Raw genomic sequence first — 23,793 nt, 5'->3', positions numbered from 1 at the left:
AGCCGTGTATCTTTCTTTTGCCGGCAATTTCATTGTCAGATCAGATGTTAGACAACCCCCTTTCTTAATACTACAAAGATGTGCAAGTCTTTTGCGTGTTCCCTAAAAGCAGCTAAGATGAAGGCTGTGATTGGCAGCAATGTCTCTCCTTATAATAACAGTGGCCATGCCAGCTAGGCCATATTGATGAAGGGTGTGAGAAGAGCAGATGGGAAGGATGAACAAAGGCCATGATTTTCAAAACCAGGCGAAGAAGTGAACATGCCAGTTGATATAAATTTGTGAGACTGTTTCCTAGCGTTCTGTCATGTTTGTGCTCCTCTCTATTTTTTTTAATGTAAAAGTAGGAAAGCGGCTAGTATTTCATTGAACAGAAAGAACTCCTTTCTTTTTCTTAATGATATAGGAGTAACAAGCAAAATTATCTACATAATCTTAAAAAAAAACATACAAGTTGGTAACCAATTAACCATATGCGCCAGATTTCAATCGTGAAATTTTATGTATTGTATACCTTCTAGAAGGTTTTTAACCTGCTGCTAGGTGTTAGTCAGGATTCAGTAAAGACAAGTGGAGAACATAGGACAATTGTGAATTGTGTGTGCATTTTATTCACCATTGACTACTCCAGATTTTGCAGAGACCATAGAATGGTTAAAAGGAAACATGTTGCATTGAGTAGGATCCATTAAACTTGGTACCAGGCAAACAAGCAGCTAGCGAATTCTAATCACATCTCTTCAGCTTCTCCCACCAATGAATTCAGAAACCTGTACAGAACAAAACATAATTCCTTTTAATGTGTGGGTGGCAATTGGCAAGTGCCAAAGCACAACAAAATAAATCGATTATTTTTTATTGTTGACATCAAAATCACCGGAAGTTTCACTTTCATATTTGTTTGAGATAAAAAAAAATATCGATTGTAAAAAAAATTGCAAGCAAAAAAAAAGAGAGAGAGATCAGAGATCGAATCAAATAAACATTTTCATCCGTACGGGGTTAATTTTTCAGCCATGGCCTCCGTGTTAGTCATGGACTCTGAATTGAACACAATAAAATTATCTAGGAGGGATAGAAAGTTTGAAACCAACATAACCAAGTCATATGTGGAAATTCCCCGAACCGCCAAATTGAGAAAAACCTAAATAAACCCCCAAATCCTCGAATCAAGTTAAGCTCTTTCTTTCAACTAACATTTCACGCGCGTTGCACGCCCTATCACCGTATCACACAGTAGGATAGCGAAATAGTAGTTTGTTTTACCGATATCTATACATGACTGGACAATGCATTACAATTATAAATCACTTAACCTAAAATACAGATCACACATTGCACATCATAATTCATCAATTCAGGTCAGTTGTCATCACACTATCGAATAGGTACACGTTGTTTAATTACATACAAATACCCAACATATATCAGTAATCTGGAAGTGTCACATTTATATCTCCATAGTCCATTTCCGTCAAAAGTTCAACCACCAAACTATCTGCACATACAGAAAAGGCATTTGTTAGATAACGAAGTATCTTCATACACTGTAGGAATAAGGACATTTTGTGCTAGAACCATTTTAGCCCATGTATGTATATATCCAAGAGGGCATTGACAGGAACTGCAATACCAAACTCAAAGGATGACGTGTCAGATTTGCTAGCCTGATGTGCATTGATTATCATACATGCATGCCGACCAATGCACTAGACAATATATTTTTCTCAAATGTGAAGTTTGACACCCCCCCCCCCCCCCCCAAAAAAAAAAAAAATCTAAGCAATTTACGACACAAATCTAAAACAAAAATTACAAATAAACAGAGTGAAACTAATGACTGGATGCATACCTGATTTTGGTTCCACCTGAAACAGCACAAAAGTAATCATAATAGAGTGAAAAAAAATATGACCGTCAATCTGAAGACCATGTGTACAATGCATAATTTATTGATGTTCGGTAGATTTGCTCAGGATACACAAAGAAAATCTCACCTAGTCACATGCCAACTATCGTAAATTAAGCTCAATTCACATTGTTTACATTTCATTGAAGAGCAGAACTATAATATTCGTAGCAAACATAGCAGATGATCTACTCACCAAATCAACACCGTGAAAAAAAAGGCATAGCTAAATATACCTGAAACAGCTATTTCCATAGGAAAACTACCATTGAAACAATACTAAATACAAAAGGCAAAAAAATCTAGTTGAAGTTCAATCACAGAAAGCTTTTACCTATCATACTTCCACAGCTCCACTATACAGTTTTGAATGGTGTTACTGCCCAATTTCCTTCCTGTTCCTTCTACCTGACATTCAGTTGGATAAAAAAACTGGCAGCTAACAGCAGTACAAAGGGACCACCGAGTACCTGCTCTGCTTGATACATCAGCCAAACTACCAAAAACATATTATTTTCAGACACACAAACATGAAATAAACTGGGAAGTTAGTACAGACAAAATGCTGAGGGGACTTAGTTTCAGAGATGGGTATACCTATGTTGATTCTTAGTAGCATTTAGCAATTTTACAGCCTACTCAGCTGATGCTCTGCACAGACATGTAATTCATAGCCAGTTTAATACTTTAATTATGACAATTGCCAATAACTGAACTACATTCAGATTCAATCGGAGTATGGATGATCAATCAAACAAATATATGACAGCAAAGTATATTTTTGCACGTTGAGCAAAAACACAATAAAAATTACATGTATAAGAGCTAAAATATCGAATTTAGAATCACTAAAGCAAAGCTCTCCTCTAGACCTTTCTTTTACCTTCATTGCACAGCACACATATAGCACAACCGATCAGGATAGGTAGCCAAGAACACAATTTTTGAAGCAAAATAATCCAAAGTTAGCATCCAAATCTCCCATGCCCAACTAATGCATATCAATAGGCCATGCATGCGTAGTTGAAAAATTTTAAGATAGTTTCAGACTCTGTGCTAATAGGAAAAATAGCAAAACACCTTAAAGGCAAGGCAACCAGCTCACAAGCATATTCTCCGTGCTCATCCAAAGGTGGCCTTCGTAAAATAATAGTAGAAATCATATGTTTACTACTTCTATGCATACTGTCTGCAATATACCCCCAAAGCGCTGAAGCACCTTCTAATATGTTTGAGCTGAAAACAGTCTTCACCGTTAATCCACCCATTTGATCTCCAAGAAGTAAGAACTACTAAATGTTCTGTGCAGAGATAAATCAATAGATTATTACTTGTTTGGTGAATTAATGTTGCAACACACAGCATGGCAGTGGAAGAAAACGCCCATGCGAATATGCGACAATGTTGTTTCCTGGCCAAGGGCCAACCGTGCGGTTCCCACCGATGAATTAGGCCTCCATGATTTCCAGTATGTGACCCAAATCGGTTAAATTAAAACCTGCCCTGAATTGGTTGGTGAGTTGAGAGCTATTCGGGGGTGGCGTGTTCGCATGCGGAGCTATCCACGTTGCCCGCGAGCGCGTCTCCTTCCGCGTCCGCGCAAGCCGCTGGCTGGCGTGCCGTCCGATTGGCTTGAGCGTACGGCTAGGATGAAGCAGGTGGATTTTTGCAGAAAGGACCTTTTCTTAGTAGATAATACTTTTAGGTCCCTCACCAAACGGTTTTACGTTCCGAGTTCTTAAGTTAAGGCCCGCGCTCTGAAAAACTAAGTAAAAGGGTCTTTTTTGAATGAAAAAAAAAAGAGCATACCCAATCCGCTGTATAAGCTCCACTGCAATTGATTAAAGCGGTTGCTTTGGAGTTGCCGGAAAATTTGGATCCTTTGGAGTAGTAGTAGTAGTAGTAATATTCATGTAATGTTTGTGACTTCTTCCATGCTCTGATCTTTGCATTCTTTTTTTTTTCCGTGCAGTAAATCAATCTCTCTGGTTCCTGAAGATGAACAGCATCAGGAGGTTTTCTGGGATGCGCAAGCCTAACGCCCCATCTGCAATACATAAAGACAAAGACGAGAGCGTAGTTTTCTTCAGGGAGATGTACAAGCGTGAAAAAGATAGGGACATCAACCTCCTGGAACCCATGCAATCCGTTGAGTTTGATGCTATCCAAGGTGACATCTTCGGCTCTTGCGTTTCTATTTTTCCTATATGTGTCGTCAGAAATGTTATGGACATATTCACAATCTCTTGATTAGCAATATGAACATTTGATTAGCAATATGAAAATTTGCAGTTGAAAATCCCACTCAAATTGCTTCAAAGATGGATGACCTCACTGCAGTGTTTGTGTTCTTTTGAATTTGTATCTGTGATAGGTGGCCGCACGAGCAAAGCTCCGTCAGGGAAGACAGATTTCCTCATAGCAGTGGACGAGAAGCATGACTACGACTGGTAGGATGGAATTCAATTCATCCAGATGACTAGATCATATACTTGTGTTGTTGCAACTGTTTTTTTAGAAGAACAGCTTGTTTCAGGCTGAAGACGCCTCCAGCTACACCACTGTTTCCTTCCATAGAGATGGAAACCAACTCATCTCAAATGGTTTTCCAGAAGGAGCTACCAATTCATCAGCAAGTTAAACCTTCAGCTTCCAGGGTATATACTAATTTGCTCCATAAATTATACTGAATGATTTTCTTTTTACTGAATGCTACAGTTTAGAGCTCCTAAGTGGATTTTCTGCTCAATTGCAATCTGCATTTCTAGATTTTGTCTCTTCATCAGAGAGCTTCTCTTGATCTTGATTTTATCAATTACAGCTATCAGGAAAGACAGAGGCAACGAAAACATCGGCAAGATCAATGTTTCCTGCACCTAACTCTTCATCAGAGAAGAGCATATTCAGAGTGTCCACACAATCCATCTCCAATGAGAAGAACCAAATTGAAAGGAGATCAACTTCTGCAGCCATAACGAGCAGGAAGCAGAAGGTAGTTGCTGCAATTACACCTACAGCTCCTACCGCAACTTGCAATGCAACCAAGAAACACTCTGACAGATGCTATGCAAGCCAAGGTAGCAGTACAAATGGACTCAAGAGAGTGACGAACCCTGAGCTCCCCTACTGTGCACCGAAGAATCTGATCACAACGCCATTGACAGCGAAAGCATGGCGTAGAGATCTAGCATTTGGTGTGCATGACACAGTAGAAATTGGCAGGATAAGAAGGCAGTCATGCCTACCAGTTACTGTCATGGATGGCAAGCAGAAAGGCTTACCTGATAAGGTGAAGGCTGTGACTGTCAGCAATAACCGTGGTCGTGCAGGCGATGCCACATTGATCAAGGGAATGAGAAGAACAGACGGGAAGAAAGAGCAGAGGCCAAAGCATGGAAATCAAGCGAAGCGAGCTTGTCATTTGGTATAATTTTGTGAAACCAAAATTTTATGATACATTTTCCTGGCGTTTTCTCGTGTTTGTACTCCTTTTTTTTTCATGTAACGCACAAGACTATTTGCACATCTGGTGTAGATGTGGTTTCAACTCAGAAATTGCATGCCTTCCAAGTTGAAGGCTTTTAAACAGCTGTTGGGTATCTTGGATTTGTGGAGCAGAATTATCCCGCTGCAAATGATCATTGATCAGACACCTCATTTTTCATCTATATCTACATATTTTGCTAAATTAACTAGCATCCAGATATCAAAAGACATGTTCACATTGCCAGCACCACTGCTGTACCAGTATACATGCATGTACCAGGTAAAACTTTTCTCTGCAGAATCTTGCACCAAAACGAACCAACACATGTTGTATCTAACTATAGTATCAACGGTAATCGGCGTTCATCGGTTTGGAACCTGAGGCAAGTATCAGATTTGCAAGAGGGAACAGGGCAACAGGCTGCCACCGGCATGGCCACTGCCATTAAACAGCATTGGTAGGATTGAGTGGCTTTCCTCGCCCCATGGTAAATCCTCTTGTGCCATCCGGCATACGAGGACCAGGGGGTGGCTTTGAAGGATGATCAGCAAGAGCACTGTGATTCGAAGGAGGAGTGCCAATTGGATGATTGGCATCCCGGCTATGGCCATAGTACTGACCACGGCCACGCCCTCTTCCACCACGTCCTCTCCCTCTCCCGTGCCTCATCCCGCCTTTGTCATGGTAGCCATCATCAGCCTATGAAATTTATACATGTCGTTATAATATCCACACTTGATGATTCTGGCGCACAATAATGGTGAGCAGGAGAGAATCATTTAAAGTACCTGATGATCAAGATGTGCTTCTGAAATCTGGGAAGCATCCTCTGTTTCGTAGTCTTGTGGATGGTCAGTTGTTTCAGGGTCATCTTCGTCTGCAGCATCCACCTCATCTCCACCTCTCCTTCCTTGACCCATGGCTTGTTTCTAATGACAATTAATGAAAACAAATGTTTAACAATTTAAGAATCTTCTATTTTACAAATAAATAAAATAACATGCATAGTAATGTAGGAATGTTAAATCTTACTAAGCTAGTCAAACATGTTTTTCTGGGAGCTATATCTGTTGATAAATGATGAAATGACCAAAAACAAGCTTACACCTAATGTTTACCCATCAGTTAAATATAGAAGTAACTAAATCAAGAATGAACAAACCACCCAGTATTGCCGATTAATGAAATATAAATGTTAATGACTAAGATCTAGTCAGGAAACACAAGTAGTGCATAAAGGACAATTGTGAATCGCAAATGCATTTTAAAAATCAGTCCATGGTTAAGGGAGAACAAGTTGCATTGTGTAGGGTCCGTTAAAGTACCAGGCAACCAAGCAGTGAGCGGACTCTAATCCCATCTCTCCAGCTTCTCCCACTACTGAATTCAGAAACCTGTATACAGAAAAACAGAGTTCCTTTAAATTGTGTTGATGGCAACTACCAAAGCACCTCAAAATAATTCCTAGAAAAAAAAACAAATGGCTAGAGAAATCAAGAAGACATACTGCCTTTTCAGCATCTTCAACAGTTTCATACTCCACAAAAGCATGCACCTGCAAGTAAAGCCAAAAAAATGAGGGATGAAATCAAGGTACTGGTGTTGAAACTTGAAATGCCTTCCAAAATAGTATTTCATTGCTTATCCCTCTTTTCAAGTATGACATTTCGGACATGGACAAGGTCACCAACATGCAACTTTTGATCATCACTTCTATCTATGAAATAGTAAGCAATGTTTTAAAAAACAGTACATGGTTTCGTGTGGTCACCCCACCTTGTAGGGCTTATGTGGTGTAATCGGCCACATATGCAGCTTACACGGTACAAGGTTAGGGCACCTGTACCTTGTATGTATGCGACCTTGTAAGCAGCCTTGTAGAACTTTTTTTTAAAACACTAAATAAGAATATATGAAGCTACCATAATGTGAAACTATCCCATGAGAAATCTAATGCTAACATCTGCACATATCAATCCAAACAGTAAATGTATTAGTGATCAAGAATTAAGAAGTTGGAATACACATTCTTGTATGGTGTCAAATATTTATTAACAGAGCTAGAACAAGTATATGCAATAACTAATAAACTTTCCGTGTTCCTTTAGAAGTTAGATATACCATGATACATTACCTTATTAGCAAACAACATCTCAATCTTTGATGCTTTGCCAGTAGAAGTTCCAGCACCATCAATCCCACCTTGTGGATAGCAAGTACGAATTGATTTCACACTGCAATATAGAACATCATGTGTTCAACACCACATTTGGCATATATTTGTGCTCAAAGACATGCATTGATGCATACCTCCCAAAAGCTGAGAAAATCTTCATAAGATTTGGATAGCGGTGCTCTTCACGCAAATTTTCAGCAACAACAATGCGTGACTGAGTACACATATAACAGAAAATTCAGTTCCCATACATATATAATGAATAGATTTTATTTGATTAATTAGATTCTGACCTGAACTTCTTCAGCATCCGCCTCAGTAAAGAGCACTCGCCGTCTAACCCTTTTTCCATCATCTGAAACAACCTGTATATAGGAAGATCTATAGTCTTAGGATCTTGGTAGAGAATAATAGAAGCCATTCAGAATGAGAGGAAAATGAGATTGGTAAACTGAATCTTAAATTAGGATGGTACAGATTGATGAAAAGGTGTGTGTTTATTCGCTTATATTCATGCGCTTATTAAAAAAAATAATTTGTTTACTAAATATAATTCCTTACTGAGCAAAGGTTCATAACGTATAATGCATCTTTAATTAAAATGAAGGGTGGGCTGTGTCAAGTGTCAACAATAGGATGAACAGGCATATCGGAAAGAAAAAAAAAATTAAGAAGTCATTAAGGCCCTATTTGATTCAGCTTAGGATTATTATAAACTGGATTATTAGGAGTAAACTGAAACAAACAAGTAGATTATTATGATTTATAAGCCAGATTAGTATAATCTAATAATCTCCTCTGGAGGAGCTTTTTCCAAATTATTGGTGGCTAAAGACCCACTACCCTTAGATGCCTCCAATAATCTAGAGAAACAAATAGCTCACAGCTTATTCTATGTCAGCTTATTATAATCCAGCTTATAGTAATCTGATTTAATAATATAGATTACAATAATCTTAAGCTAAAACAAACAGGGCCTAAATAAGATGCTTACCAGCTCTGCTGACGTCCGCAATACTGCAGCCAATGCGGATCTCTCACTAACTAACTCCCGGATCTTCCTAAAAGATGCAACTACAGACATTGGCACTGGAAAACAGAAGACATGTCAATGCCATCAGAAAATATGAGCCAACAAATATCATGTGTAGGAAAGCATGTGCTAAATTCATGTACACCACTTAATGATATGATGCAACTCAAAAGTATCAACTGTTGTTCGGTGAACAGTAGTTATATCAAGCAAGTATATGCAGATTCCAATAGTGGTACAACAAAAGGTGCAAATATATTAGAATGCTTCAACATAATATTCGCCCATTTCTAAATGTGCCAGTAGTCTTTTTACAGCAGAACATTGTCAAACATCAATGCTGGTGCAACAGTCATGCATAACTGCAGTAATATCAATGTGCATCAATGCATACGGAAGAATGCATTCCCAGGTTAAAGATATCTATATCAGTAGAATACAATTAAAAATAGCCTAATTAGCAATACGTAGTGCAGTAGTTCACAGGAATTTTATCATCATATATTGCATGACAAATTTGAAATTATCGCTGGCACCAAACATTTAAAGAAAAATATAGACATGAAGGTGGACAGCGATTTTTGTCGTAGGTTTGTTAAGGTATAAGTGAGAATAACCCTAAAACATTATGGTGGTTCTCATTTCAAAAGGAAAATAGGAAGGTGGAAAGCACAATCAGGCGGTCTATTTGAAATTGAACAGTTGACTCACCAAATCCCTCTGGATCTCTAATCATGAATTTCATCAAATGTTCTGTTGTAGCCAGATTGACATCACTGAAGTAAAATTCCACCTGTCAAGGTTTTAAAATATAATCAAACCAAGGGTGTACCACTTATATAGGTGCAAATCAAGCATCCCATAACAGCTTGATTGCACTAATAAACAACAAAAAAAGGAATTAATATAAGACGAAGTTAATATCATACTTTCAATGATCAGAGAAAAGGTAAACTAAGAAGAAAGTAAAAAGATGCAGAAGGTAAACAATACAAAAGAAGAGAATTGATTTCTCTCTCCATTTCTCCCCTTCAGAAAGATGCAAAGAGGAACAATCATAAAATAGATGGAGAGCTGCACTATTTCTATTTCCTAAGTTATTATCCTCAAAAAAGAAAACAGTATAACTCCTCATGGTACTATGCATGCAGCAATTACGAGCTTCAGCAAGACGACATGATATGGTTTTGTCGTTTTTACACCCTGTCGCTAATAAATCATACTGAGGCTCATCATGTTTGCCAAACATCACAAACATGCATATCTTGTTATTCCATATTTGCTCGTTAGCAGGCATGAGACACGTCACTCGACCCAAACCCCACACACACGTAAATGCAGCAGACCGCGCCATGTGGAAAGACAACATGCACCCTTCCCGCCATCCCCACCCTATCTGATTTGTATAGACTATAAACCCTATAGTGTTCTCCAAGAAAAGAAGTGCAGAATTACAGTGCATTTTCTAAAAATAGCAATCTCTAACAGACATTCCCTGTTTTACTCGTCCTAGATTCCACCTTAGCCCCTTACTAGTGCACACAGGACAATCAAGGTGCCAGTGATCTGTGAAGTAATATTTTTTATCCTCGTAGTTTCAGAAATACAAGAATAAGCAAAATAATAGGAAATAAACAGTTTTAAGGAACAAATATCTATAGACATCATCCCTCTAGTGCATACATCTGTAACTAAAGATCAAACTTGCAGACAAATCAACAGAAGTGTAAAGTCACACTAATTCCATCGTTTCACTTGCAATCCCTGGGTTAAGCTACACTTCCTACATGCCTATTTCTACTCCATAGACGACCCAATCTAACCCTTGCGTTGATCAAAAGATCAAGCTTTATCGGTTGAAACTTGAGATTCCACACCAAACCAATCCTCATAATCAGCACCAAACAGCATGGCAAAAGGCAGTAAACACATCATCCATCAGGTGGGTGGGGGGGAGCGCTACCTGCTTGACGACCCGACGAGCCACATCCTCCGGGATCCCTCCTTCTCCCACCGCCCCGGCCGCCACGGCGTCCCCCTCATCCTCCCCGTAGTGTTGCCAGTGCTGGTGGTGCTGGTGGTGGTGGTGCGGCTGGTAGTGCTGCTGGTGGTGGTGGTAGGCCCCACCCCCGCCCCCGCGGTGCTGGCGGCGAGGGTTGGCGTGGTGGTGGTGGTGGTGGGCGGCGGATCGAGGGGTGAACTCCGGGGCGGCGGCGTTGAGGCGGGCGGCGGAGGGGGCGGGGGCGGAGGCGGATGAGGCGGATGAGGAGGAGGTGGTGGAGTCCGGGGCGTCGTCCTGCGCCATGGATGGATGGAGAGAGAGAGGAGCGGCCGCGAGCGAAGCGTGAGAGAAGAGAGAGAGAGAGAGAAGAAGGGTTTGCTTGGGGGGACTCTGGAGAGAAGAGGAGAAGACAGGGAAGAGAGACAAGAGGAGACGAGTCGGGTGGTGACGTGTACTCTACCCGGAGAGCGAGTTGGGCTTCGGCCCAAAAGCCCAACATATCCCGGCCTGTTACTGCTGTACCAGTACCCCCCCCCCCCCCCCCTCACGGTGGTGTTTGAATACCTACATATGAAGATAAAGATTAAATGTTTCACGCCAAGTGAGGTAATAATAACGTGTAACTAATTAAGTTTTAATTATTATAAACTTAAAAAATGGATTAATCTGATATTTTACAATAATTTTCATATAGAAAGTTTTCGCACGAAACACACCGTTTAGCAGTTTGAAAAACGTGCCACAAGTATCTAAATTTTCATCCACGAGTATCTCTATCTCTTCTCTACTCTCTACTATTAAAAAATTAAAGATGTTTTTGCCGGTATTTTGATATGTCATCTGTGTATGAGTTGGTTCTAAGTTCGTTCGCTTTTAAAAATATACAATATACGTATTTGAGTCGGTTTTTAAGTTTGTTTTGGAAATACATATCCGTATAAGAAATCTTTTTACAAAAACTCGCATGCTAACTTGAGATGAACAAACTCCTAACTACAGCTCATGATTTTCTAAAAGTATATATATCCAAGCGAATTCTCACAGTAAATTTCACCTTAACTAAATCATATAACAACAGCCTTCACTCGTCGCAATGCACGATCATTTTTTCTAGCAAGCTAATAGTAATCGGTTGGGGGCCATCACATCCTAAAACACGTCAGGGAGAACAAGGATTCCTAACACCCCCGGTTGTGTCTGTTCCCCGCAATGTACCGATGTATGGATGTAGTTTCTCTGAATGACTCGTATACTTCAGACTTCAGAGACGCAACCAGTCACTTGGTCACACATTGCTGTGACCTGGTATGATGTTTTTTTTTTTCTAAATATTTCAATCCTGCAGAAAGAGACAATAAGAAACCTTGTGAAGTTTTGGTATATTGCAGCAAGCAATGCCCTTGCTCATTTCAGTGGCTAATTGTGAATGATTTCTCTCAGAATTTTTCACTCTTCTTTTGTTGCCAGTATTTTCAGTCCCTTGCAACAAAGACTGACCGCCACAGAAAAAGTTCAGAACATAAACTTCACTTGTTTTTATCAGAGGGAACAACAACATTCTCAAGAGAACACTACCAAAAAAAAATGAATTCAGAAAATTCAGACATTCTCTTCTCAGCAGAAGGCACGATGTACAATTACAAAAAGGATAGTGGAGCAGCGTAGACAACTAATTATCCAAGTCGCCGATCCTTGAAGGTGATTGCGCAGCGGAGAGCGATCGAGGAGAACCTAGGGCCTTGGGGGTTCGGAGTTTTCTTCTCCGACCCCTCCCACAAACAAAAACAAACTGTTGAATCAAAACACATGTCCAAGATCCAACATTTCTCGATCCTTCTTTATTGCCGGCACTCGACCGACCTCACCGCCGTTGTCCTCTACGACGTACGGCGACATGGCCATGATCAGCTGCTGAAATTCTAAAGCACTCCCTCCGTACTTAAAAAACGAATCTAAGGCTGGATGTGATATATTGTAGTACAACGACTCTGGACAAATATACGTTGGGAGGAAGGAATCTTTTACAACCTGCATTTAAATCCCTTGCACTAAGGGCCTGTTTAGATCTCATTCTAAAATTTTACACCATGTCACATCGAACGTTTGAACACATGTATAAAGTATTAAATACATGCTAAAAAAAAACTAGTTGCACATATTGCGACTACTTCGCGAGATGAATCTTTTAAGTCTAATTGCTCCATGATTTAACAATGTGGTGCTACAATAAATATGTGTTAATGACGGACTAATTAGACAATAAATTCGTCTCACGGTTTACTGACGGATACTGTAATTAGTTTTTTTGTTAGTGTCCGAACACCTCATACGACACTCTATATAATATCCGATGTGACAGACCAAAACTTTGTACTCCTGAATCTAAACACCCCTAAGAGGAAAGCCCTGAACTGAAGTTTTTATTTGCCTGCTTTCAGTTTCTCTCAATGAAGAAGCAAACTGGTGTTGGGATCATATTCATAGGGAATGAAATGATCTCTCTGTTAAGGAGAATCGAGATTATATATATGTGGTACAACATCATCATAAAATGCAGGCATCCCATGCACTGAAGAGTGAAGACTGATCGGCCACTGAAAATAATTCCGAATGCGACCTTCATTCTATCATAAAATGGAAAGAAACATAATCACCATAGATGAAATTTGAGGCCTCGTTTTTCAGAAGAAAGTACGCAGGCATCCACGGCGGCGATGGTGCCCAAAGCAGAGGAGTTTTCTTCTCCGTACCCCCATCAGGTCGTTGTATTGACGAGGCCGCCGGCAAGCAATCCTGCCTGGGCTTAAGTCGGTTCATGGGCCGTGGCCCGTATGTACCACAGGTCCAGGTCGCAACATTTGTCTCGGATCCTAGCCGCACGTCTTAATCCAACGGTTCGTGAGGCCCTGAGGGAGTTCGGAGAAGAAAACTCCGAACCCCTCCGTAGTCCGTACCCTTCGTCTCGGTTGTGACCGTCGTCAAGATCGGTGACCGTACGGCCGATCTCCGACGAACCTTAAACCCTTACACCGGCTTGTTTTCTCGATTTTGCTTGCTCTCGGTTTGTTCTTGGCTGTTTTCTCTTAGGAGAATTCCTCCAGTGCGAAAACGGCAATTTGGAGAAAGAGGCGATCGTTTCTTCAATCCTGAGTCGTTATGATGTTTTTAATGATGATTTCGGTGCCTAATATTGCTGCTGCAACGTTTCTGAAGATATTGGTGCTTAGCTCGTTCTTGAGTATTGCCCAATTGGCATGTCTGCATACAGCACATGGCTATATGACGATTAGTTTTGCCTTTTTATCAGCTATGCATTAATTCATAGATGATGGGTTGCTGATGGCCATGCCTCGTTGTTTTTGCAGTTTGAACGAGCCAGAATGCCTGATTGTCTCTGCACATTTGCAAATGGCAAATTTTGTTCTTTCAGGCATGGTTGTAGATTCCAGTGAACCCTCAACTGTTTATGACAACGTCGAAATCAGGATGGTAAAAGAAAGGAAATACGGAGTATTTTCTAGCTCATCGAGCAACAACATGCAGCAGACATGTCCAAGGTATGTGACAGAGCATAGTATTTTTCTTTTCCTAGTACAGTCTACAAATCGTATTGTTGCCCTCACTATTGACCTTTTTTTAGCAACAACAAAACAATTTTAGCAGGTGTTCATTCGCTGACACGAGACCACAGCTCCAGGTAAACACCAGGAACAAATTCAGCAGCCAGTGTGAGGTTTCTTCAGTTAACTTCCTTTGTTTTGGCAGTTCAGTTAACTTGCTTTGCATTGCAGTAAGGTGCCTTCAGTTAATATAGCCGGCACCTTGCTCTGAACAAAGACTTCCATGTCAATTCCATTCTTCTTGTTGCCTCGGGTAAAAAAAAACAGCACTCTCGTGTACATGGATTCCATCATCATGTAACTATTATCCTATAGTGCATACATTTTCTTATATTCACTGTTGAGTAGATCTGGATCTGAGTCAACTGTTTGAGACCATGAGCGAGATTGGCTTGTAGACGCCTTCCTGATCTTCCTCTCATCCATCCTATGAGCAATGATACAGTAGCACATGGAACCAAGAGTTGTAAGCATGATCACTGCACCGATTGCCATTGTGCACCAAGCTAGCCACCAGTCGTCGCGCCCGACAACAACATAGGTTAGTGCTATGAAGGCCACCGAGATAAAGAGGCATGCCAGCCACATCAGCTTGTTCATCACAAAGACCATCCTTCTCTTGGCTTTCTGCTCAACAACAATTAACGAGGTCTGGACGACGACGACAGCAAGTGAGATGAAGAGAGCCAAGGCATCAAAGACCAAAAATACTAGGAAGGCCGGGTTGCTTGCTACATATGCCTGCCCCAAGGACATGCCTGGAGGTGCCTGAGTGATATCTTCCACAAAATTGCCAGGAACGGTGAAAATGGCAGCAAAGGCGACGGTGGCAATAAGCACTGCAACCACAGTATTGGAGTTGATGGCATTGTTTAGACCACCAATGTGGAGTTTTTCGAGTCTCTTCTTGATTTTCTGGACTTGCATCTTGGTCTGTTTAGTTTGCTTGATCTGGGACTGGACATCATGTCTGATATCACTAACTGTTTGCTTAAGTTGCTTTGCCGGATTGGGTGGATGTACTTGCTCTTTTGCAGTTACTCCACCAGCCTCTCTCAAGATGTTAACAAGTTCTTCATTGTTGAGTTGCTCAGCAATGGCAAGAGCGGTGTGCCCTGATCTGTTAACTGCATTTACTTCAATTCCCTCAACTGATAGTAGAGTCTGCACTATCTGTAAGGAATTACACATATATCAGTCAAAGCAAACCTTCTTGTTTCTATATGTTTGAAATATGATATGCTTCTTTATTCTTTTTAAAACTTATGTACAGGCACCTGCATTTGTTTTGAATTTGTTCATAAAGAAAGCATTATCACCATTCCAATCAAATAGAGGTATCCTACAGTAAAGTTATGATAATCTCTGTTCTCAAAATACTGACATAATTAAACTCAGTAAACAGGATAGCAAGTGATTTGGCAAACAAATAGTCATCTAAAAAGATCGACAAAAACATATAGTAGCAAGGAGGTAAAATAAAACAAATGAAATTCCCAATATAAGATCACCTACAACGATATTGGCCTTCCGTGTTGCAACATGCAATGGTCTGTTTCCCTTGTTGTCTTCCAGATGAATTACTGAGATATCAGGCTTCAACAGCTCGATAACAATTTCAGCATTTTGTCCTTTTGAAGCCATATGTAGTGCTGTTTGCCCCTTCTTGTCAGTTCTTAAACCAATTCCTGGATCCCTACTTAATAATGATCTTACAATTTCCACATGGCCCAGTCTTGCAGCTGAATGCAGAACTGTCTTCCCATTATTTCTTGCAATTCTCGCAAGGTTTGCATCAGATTCCAGTAGGAGGTTAACAATTTCAGTGTGACCCAGAATTGCAGCAGTATCCAAAGCTGTAGCATTTACAGAATTTGTAGTCATTGCAAGAGCAGGAAAAGCCTGCAACAGCTCCTTCAGAACTTCTGAAAAACCAAGAAACAAAAGAAACGTATGAGCCAGGATTTCTTTTTTCTTCGTTAGCAAAATACTTAACTAAACCATATCTTGTACAAATCATTGTGATCATGACTATAGCTGTGGTTTGCTGGCTACTAGATATAACTCCATGACTAAAATGACATGAATTTCAGTCTTTCACAAGTAGAAAACAGAATGAGATCATAAGGTCATAAAACTAATAATGGTTGCACAAAATCCACCATCGCGCGAAAGGAATACTACCATTTTTTTCATTGTATATATTCTTAAATAAACCATTCAATGTAGACACATCGTGAAAGCTTCTTTGGGTACAGAATTTGTCAACCCTCACTAAACAAGACCATAAATCCATAATGAAAAACTCAGCTTGCCTATCACCTAAAAAGAAGGTATTTGCTTCCTTGCTGGACATGAGGTCTAAATCAAACCAGATGTGAGATATGCACTAGTCTCAGACATTTATGTAAAAAAAAGAGAGAAGAAGGTAACCACAACGATTCATGTTAGCAATGCACGTTGTGAAGAAAAGAAATGAACAAAAGCAAAAGCACTTGTATATTTCCATAAGTCAAATCAGACAAGTTCAGCATAGGATTTTTCAAAGCCCTACACAATGACACATGCAAATTAGATTAAGTCAATGCAAATCCTAATGCCATAAACCTCTAATCATCAGCTCATTGACTTGGCACTGGCAGGCTGAGATCGAAGTCAGTCATCACTAATAACAGAAATCAGGTTCAGAAAATGAACAAAAAAAAAAGAACAAACAAAAAAGAAGAAGAAGAAGAAAGAACTGACCTAGATGGCCTTGCTTCGCCGCAATATGGAACGCGTCGAAGCTGTTGTTCGCCTTGACGCCGGCCGTCTGCACGTCGGAGACCTTGAGGATCTCGCGCACCACGTCGGTGTGCCCCCTCTCGGCGGCGACGTACAGCGGCGTCTCGCCGTCGTGGTTGGCCTGCGCGGCGCGCTCCGCCGCCACCTCCGGGTCGAACTCGGCGATGATCCGCTGCGCGCCGGCGGCGTTCCCGGACCTCGCGGCGAGGTGGAGCGGCGTGTCGCCGCGCTTCCCGGGGCTGTCCCTGTGCCTCCGGAAGTTGTCCATGGACATCATCTTGAAGCTCTTCTGCTTCTCCATCCCCCTGAAGCTCTTGAGCTTCTCCAGCGCGCCCAATCGGAAGCTCGTCTGCCTCTCCATCTCCAAATCAGAACAGATTCTTCAAAACCGCGGAATCCAAGGTAAATTTCTGTTGCTTTTGGTTGGTGTGGAGAGATCAAAAGCGCTCAGAGATTGCAACTTGTGGAGAAAGCGCTGTGATTGATATTGCAATCTAAGAAAAGAATTCCTCACTTTCCAGAAATCTCCTGGCTTTGATTCACAAGAACATTAGCAGCAAGATTCGCGCATCCCCTTGGGAAAAAAAAACTGGAATGGGGGGTCTGTGAAAATCTGCCCACCAATCAAAATCATTGGGCCATGAACAGAGTGCCTGATAGGTGATACTCCAACTGAGGAAAAAAAATCAGCATTTTGACCACATGTTAGAACTTAGAACACAGTTGATTATAACATCTCGAAGAAGCGAAAATGGAGAAGTGAACTCCAAACCAACAAACTAAAAAGGACAAGAAGAAGAAGAACATGACACTTACAAATTCTATCCACCCCTTAGAACGATTGGAAGGCAAGAAGAACCAATGGAGCCAAAGAAAAGAAACAAAAGAAACCAAGTGATTGATTCTAGACCTTCCAATCAGCCAAAGAAAAAGAAGAGAACCAAGAAAGGGTCCTAGTGGGAATCTTGGACCTCTCCTAGCTTTGATTTCTTCTTCTTCTTTGGCCCTCTTCTCTCTCTATCTCCCTAGAGAGCTCACTTTCAGGCTAAACTCCCCTCTGCCTGGCTTCTCAGCACAACTGCCAGAAGACAAATATGCTGCCGCCTAGCAGCAGCCCAAGTTGGTAGAGTTTGGTCCCTGGTTTTATTTTTTTTTCCTATCTTTTCTTTTGTGGGGGAGAAATAAATTAATGGGTCATAAATAATTGTACAACTTGCCAGTCCATTGTTGCTATTTTCACTGGACTGCTCATCGTTTTGTTCAGTGGTAGCTCTATCATTAATTGGTACGGGTTGATTGCTTTCGTCCAGCAAATTCAGGTTCGACCTCTTAACCTGCTCATATTCCATCTGGATTTAACGAAATGAAGGGTTGGAAAAAAATATGGCTTCTCCTATCTTAATACCATTAAATGGCTACTTTCTTCTAGCTATCCCAACATTTGAGTTCTATCTTTAATTCAATCGGGGGGCAATAAATTACAGTACTAGGTGAGAGAATTATTATTTTTTGCATATTGTTCATAAGTTTTTTTTATTGTGCATCTTGTAGTATTTCGCTAACTACTCATTTTGTTGTGTGGTGACTCTATGATTAATTCAATCAAGGGCATTAGATGGCACCTACTAAGTGAGAAAAAGGCAAGGATTTTTTTATGGTTTATATTGTCCGTTACCTAAAAAATTTGTACCTCTCTGTAAATAGTTATATTTTTCTGAATAAATTATGGAATAATCAACATTATATTTTTACAAATACCATTCGATTAAGTGCAAAATGATACAAGGGCACACATGCCACGACAAACATGATAAACAGAGTATTAATTGCAGCACATTCCACTGAAAAAGGCAAGTTTTCTTAAAGGCATAAAAAAGTCAAGTTACAACGTATACTCCATCCGCCAAAAAAAAAAACTCAATCTAAGAGCATCCCCTCCTAATATAATGAATCTAGGCAATCTAGATTTGTTGTATGTGACCCTCTTAGATTGAGTTTTTTGGGACTAAGAGAGTCAGACTCTCTCCGTCAAAAAATATAAGAGATTTTAGGTGAATATGACACATCATAGTAATATGATATATCACATTTATCTGAAATCCCTTATATTTTAGAATGAAAGAAAATATTAGCAACTAATATTAACTAGTAAACAAAATATAGTTATCAATTAAATTGTGCCTATAAGTAGACATTTTCACCTAAAATGTTAAAGAAATATTTTTGCTTTTCTGATGAAAGATGCATTTCTCATGCTATATGCTTTAGAACAATTTTACTCTGCTTTATCTCTTAGTGTCTGTTTTTACAATTTGTCGGCACTCTCACCATAGTGGAGTTAGTTAGTCTCTCCTTTATATCTCTTTACTTTCACAATAGTTTCTCTTTTTTTATGGTCCAATGGGGCGCCAAGGCGGCCATCAAAAAATCACTGGTTAGAGTGAAAGCAAATTAAAGCAGATAAACATTTTTTGCTTTCCTAAAATAATTCAGATCGCCATACATTACACGTGGATGGTGTCGACGTTTTGATTTCTGCCTTATCCAGGACCCACCTGTCTGGTATATGTGGCACTGTCTTGTTTGATCTACGTGTATCTGTTGCCATGTGTGGGCTCCTGCAGCCGAAAGCCTCCAAAAGCATAATCACTTGAGAGTAGGGATGAACATGGCCATCATCTTCTCCTCTTTTGGATGAAAGAATACAAACTTGCATGTGGCTAGCATGTCCCTTTGGCATTAAATGATAAATATCAGAAAATAAACATAACTTTTCTTCTAGAAAGGACTATTATCTCTGATATTTTGCAATAAAGTTGTGTAAATTACGGAGTAAAAGGGCCTGTTTACTTTGATGCAAAAAAAACTTACCAAATTTTAGCAATGCCAAAATTTTGGCATAGTTGCCAAAATTTTGGCAAATTTGACAAAATTTTGGCAGGATTTCTTATATAGTTACCAAAATTTGACAGCAAACTAAATATAGCCACTTTTTTGGTAACTTTATTAAAACTCGGTAAAGTTGAAAATGGCATGAAGAGGCCCAAAATCTATGTAGTTTGATGTGGTGTGTTTGTATAAGCAACATACAAGTTAATGGTGCAGTGGACATCATGGGAGGGACTTCTCTTGTCTTGTAGTAAGTTCAACAATTGATCTGCCTTAGAGTACATTTTCTCTTCCCTGATTTCAACATTGTTTTACTAAGAGCAAGTTTGATTGTGTAGCTGACTATTGATTCCAAAAGGATACACATCAGCAAAGAGTAAGTGAAGAGCTAGAAGGATTTGTACAATAGCTGGATATTGATACTGTATTTGGACAACTATCAAAATTATATTTTAGCTGAATTGGCAACTTACTCACCAGCAAGATGAAGGCTTGTTGGTCAGCCATAGGTTGAGCACTAGTGGACCCCATGGCATGCATGGGAGCTTGTATTAACACTGGCGACAAAATAAGCGCCTACATTTCTCTCTTTTCCATCTCAACACAAATATAACTTATTTGTTGCTATAGTTTGTTTATATAGAATTATTGTGCCTGCTCTAAGGCTCCTATCATTTTTGGTGAAAAATTCCCACGTGCGAAATTAAGCCTTTGTTGAGCAAACAAATTAAGAATGCCCGGTTTGGTTAGAGGCAGAAATAAGCATGCATATGTACGCAAAAGAAATATCTGGATTTGAACAGAGTAAATCCCTTTTTTCCAGCAGTTTACTCAACATGGATATCTTAATTTGCAGCCGACGATTGCGGATCTTGCAAATTAAGGCCGCTATAAATGCAAGAAAATACTTAGATATTGCAATGTAATACTAAATGGCACATGAACAATAATCCTGACCGAATTGAAGGTAGAGAATATATGCTGGGCAGTGTGATCGATCCTGTCCCATGCGTGCAAAGAGAGGAATTCATAATTTACAATTATGCAGCATGGTTAGATAAACATCTGGCGATGATCGATGGGGGTAGCATCATGTGGTGATGTCCCCGGCCTTGTGTGCAGAGCACCTAACCCGGCCATCCATCCCTAGTCCATCCAATAATAATCCATGGTGCGCTAGAGACGAATTAGATTAGCACCTAATGCCACACTGCAATTGTTTAATATAATCAGGCACATAGGCCGCAGCTAACACCCCCATCAGCACGACAATGACAGTATTATGATAGTATGATATAGTGGAAAAAAGGCCACGAGCAGCTAGTTAATCAGTTGCACACGTGGGTCCTGACGAGAATTAATGTTTGTTTAGAGGCAAGTTGCGTGATATAGTAGCACACATCTATAGGATTAATTAAGATTGGAGCGTATCAATGAGCTATCTAGTGATGAAACGTTGTTAGAGCTAAGCTATAGCATGACTTGGAAAAAGAAAACCACACTTGTTCTTTTAGCTACACCTTGTGTGTATCGATCAGTGAGCTATCTAGTGAAGATGAAGGCAGCCGGCCGGTGTTGGCGCTCATCGATCGACCGACTGTTATATTAGCATTCCAATTTTGCAAGTGTAACTGTGTAAGATGTGTAGTAATATAACAAACAGTTCACCACCGGTGACCACCCCATGGGCAGATCGATCGCACAAAAAAATTACACGTCAATATATTAATTAGAAGAAAAGAGTTTTTGTCACACAACGTAATCGGCCGAACCGACTTATATATGCGAGGGAAAGGGAGCAAAGAAAAAAAAACTAAAGCTTAAAAAACTACGGCGGCTAAACACAAATTTCAAATAGCAGGAAGATGGACAGATCGATCTGCCTCGATCTTTCATGCATGGACAGACAATTTAATGTACACAGTAGCTAGCTTTTGTGTGATTGTCGCGTACGTCCCTGGGCGCCGGCCAAGCTTGACCCCCGGCCCTCTTCCAGCTCCAGGACGACGGAGACACGGAGTCAATTCAGCACGACTCTCACACGCACTGCATATATATACCACTGTGGCTAGCTGCATGCACGGTGGTTGCGCCGTTGCTCCACTCCAGTAGTACTACTACGAGAGCTAGTTGCACTTGCAACATCGATCGGTTGGTGATCACTTGGTTGGTCGTTGGGTCCTGTACCTAGGTGTGTTCGCTGGAGCTAGTTCAAGCATGCACAGTTCGCACGGAGTAGTCCATTAGCACGTGATTAATTAAGTATTTGCTAATTTTCTTTTCTTAAAAATGGATCAATATGATTTTTTTAAGCAACTTTCGTATAGAAACTTTTTATAAAAAAATACACCATTTAGCAGTTTGAAAAGCGTGCGCACAGAAAACAAAGAGTGGTTGGGAAAAGGGGCGTCCGAACACAGCTAACCTAGCTAGCTACATCCCCGTCCTAAAAGAAATTCATCTCTCCTTACGATGAATCTAAGCAAATATTTATTCAGATTTATGGTTACAAGTTAATTTTTTAGAACGGATAAAGTATATTAATTACTAACTGATCTGTATGCCCACCGTAGCTGAGCCATACTTGAAAAGAAGCTAATGACGTACTGCTCTCTGACATACCTACAGAGGTCGTTGTGTGAGACTCATGTGTTAGTCATTTAAAAGCAGATGATGCTCCCTCCGTGTCATAATAATTTTATTTTTGACTTATCCTATTTGTCCTAAAAATAAGTTTATTTTTTTAAGTAATTATTGTATTGGAGCCAGGAGAAGCAGAGAATAATTGTATTAGAATAAATAAAACGAAAAATAATTGTATTAGGTTTGATAAAGTATGTGAATTCTTTTTTTTTTGTATATGTGGGAAGAGGAAAATAATTGAATTTATTATGGCACAAAGGAAGCAATAAATTATGTTTCCCTCAATCATCTATTTTGCGAACGCGCAAAAATATTACACGTCCATTAGTCTATATATTAGAACAAGAAAAGTTTAAATACACATCACAATCAGCCAGAGTGCCCGTGCCTCCTGAAATAAAAACTGAAAAAATGGGGTTTTCAGTTCCCCTCCCCACCAGTCATCAATCTCCTTGGGTTTTTTCAGTTTCTAGCAGGTTAAAATAGCGGCTAGCCGAGCGCCGGGCGAGCGAGTGCGAGCTACCGGCCGGCGGCCGGCGGCGGCGGATCGATCGATGGAGCGCATCGGCGCAGGCCGGTTGATTTTGCAGCAAGCAGATTCGCATATACGGCTCGTTGCAGGTTGCGCTTTCTACTGTCAAATCCTACAGTTAGCTAGCCAAACCGCAAACGGAGTGCGACGCAACACGCACTGATCAGATCAGTACGCTTTTGCCCGGTTGATTTGAGAGTAATTGTACACCTCTTCTCACTCTCGATTGATCGTCAGCTGATGCAGTGACTGATGCATGATGGGTGCTAAATTACGATATATATCACGTTGGAAATTAAAGAGAGAGAGAGAAAGAAGACGATCGATCGTGCTCGCTCTTGGATGCTTGATGGTATTTCGTGCCCCCAGTCAACTGACAATGTTTGATTTCCTACTCTTATAAAAAGGCCGTTTATTTTAGGTCTGTACAATTGCTCTTGCTCCCAGTCTCACTTCAGCTTCAGCTTCAGCCTGTTTAAGCAGCCCGGCCAGCAAGTCAAATCCATAGAGTCAACCTCGTGGGTAACCAATCAACAACCAAACGGCCTAAATTAAGTTAATTACCTGACGCATAACCATCAAATTATAATATACTCATATAGGGAGTAGTTAATTAATCTTTGCAAGCTGAAGTAGTTAATTAATCTTTGCGAGCTGAAGAACAACGACTCCTTAAAGAAAACTTGAAAGCGAGCGACTTCAGGACTGAACAAAACAA

The 23,793-nt window shown here is 40.3% G+C and overlaps 3 protein-coding genes across 3 annotated transcripts; 1 reads left to right on the top strand and 2 right to left on the bottom strand.

Annotated features, from left to right (window-relative positions):
• The first annotated feature begins 3,821 nt into the window (after positions 1 to 3,821).
• LOC127783169 (uncharacterized) lies at positions 3,822 to 5,499 on the top strand. Its single transcript, XM_052310407.1, has 4 exons — positions 3,822 to 4,079; positions 4,284 to 4,359; positions 4,446 to 4,566; positions 4,731 to 5,499. The coding sequence occupies exons 1-4, from the start codon at positions 3,908 to 3,910 to the stop codon at positions 5,337 to 5,339; spliced, it is 978 nt and encodes a 325-aa protein (XP_052166367.1). The 5' UTR covers positions 3,822 to 3,907; the 3' UTR covers positions 5,340 to 5,499.
• Positions 5,500 to 5,529: 30 nt separating this feature from the next.
• LOC127783168 (la-related protein 6B-like) lies at positions 5,530 to 11,005 on the bottom strand. The gene is made up of 10 exons (XM_052310406.1): positions 10,569 to 11,005; positions 9,317 to 9,398; positions 8,567 to 8,661; positions 7,866 to 7,937; positions 7,707 to 7,786; positions 7,531 to 7,630; positions 6,904 to 6,951; positions 6,722 to 6,790; positions 6,185 to 6,325; positions 5,530 to 6,095 (listed from the first exon to the last, which is right to left on the bottom strand). The coding sequence occupies exons 1-10, from the start codon at positions 10,908 to 10,910 to the stop codon at positions 5,841 to 5,843; spliced, it is 1,284 nt and encodes a 427-aa protein (XP_052166366.1). The 5' UTR covers positions 10,911 to 11,005; the 3' UTR covers positions 5,530 to 5,840.
• A 3,097-nt stretch (positions 11,006 to 14,102) lies between these two features.
• LOC127782621 (ankyrin repeat-containing protein At5g02620-like) lies at positions 14,103 to 18,133 on the bottom strand. The gene is made up of 4 exons (XM_052309892.1): positions 17,828 to 18,133; positions 16,973 to 17,683; positions 15,743 to 16,152; positions 14,103 to 15,400 (listed from the first exon to the last, which is right to left on the bottom strand). The coding sequence occupies exons 2-4, from the start codon at positions 17,370 to 17,372 to the stop codon at positions 14,537 to 14,539; spliced, it is 1,674 nt and encodes a 557-aa protein (XP_052165852.1). The 5' UTR covers positions 17,373 to 17,683; positions 17,828 to 18,133; the 3' UTR covers positions 14,103 to 14,536.
• Between the last annotated feature and the right edge of the window lie 5,660 nt (positions 18,134 to 23,793).

The sequence above is a fragment of the Oryza glaberrima genome, chromosome 8 (assembly GCF_000147395.1).
Source record: "Oryza glaberrima chromosome 8, OglaRS2, whole genome shotgun sequence".
Classification (NCBI taxonomy): domain Eukaryota; kingdom Viridiplantae; phylum Streptophyta; class Magnoliopsida; order Poales; family Poaceae; genus Oryza; species Oryza glaberrima.
This window is presented reverse-complemented; position numbering and strand designations above follow the sequence as displayed.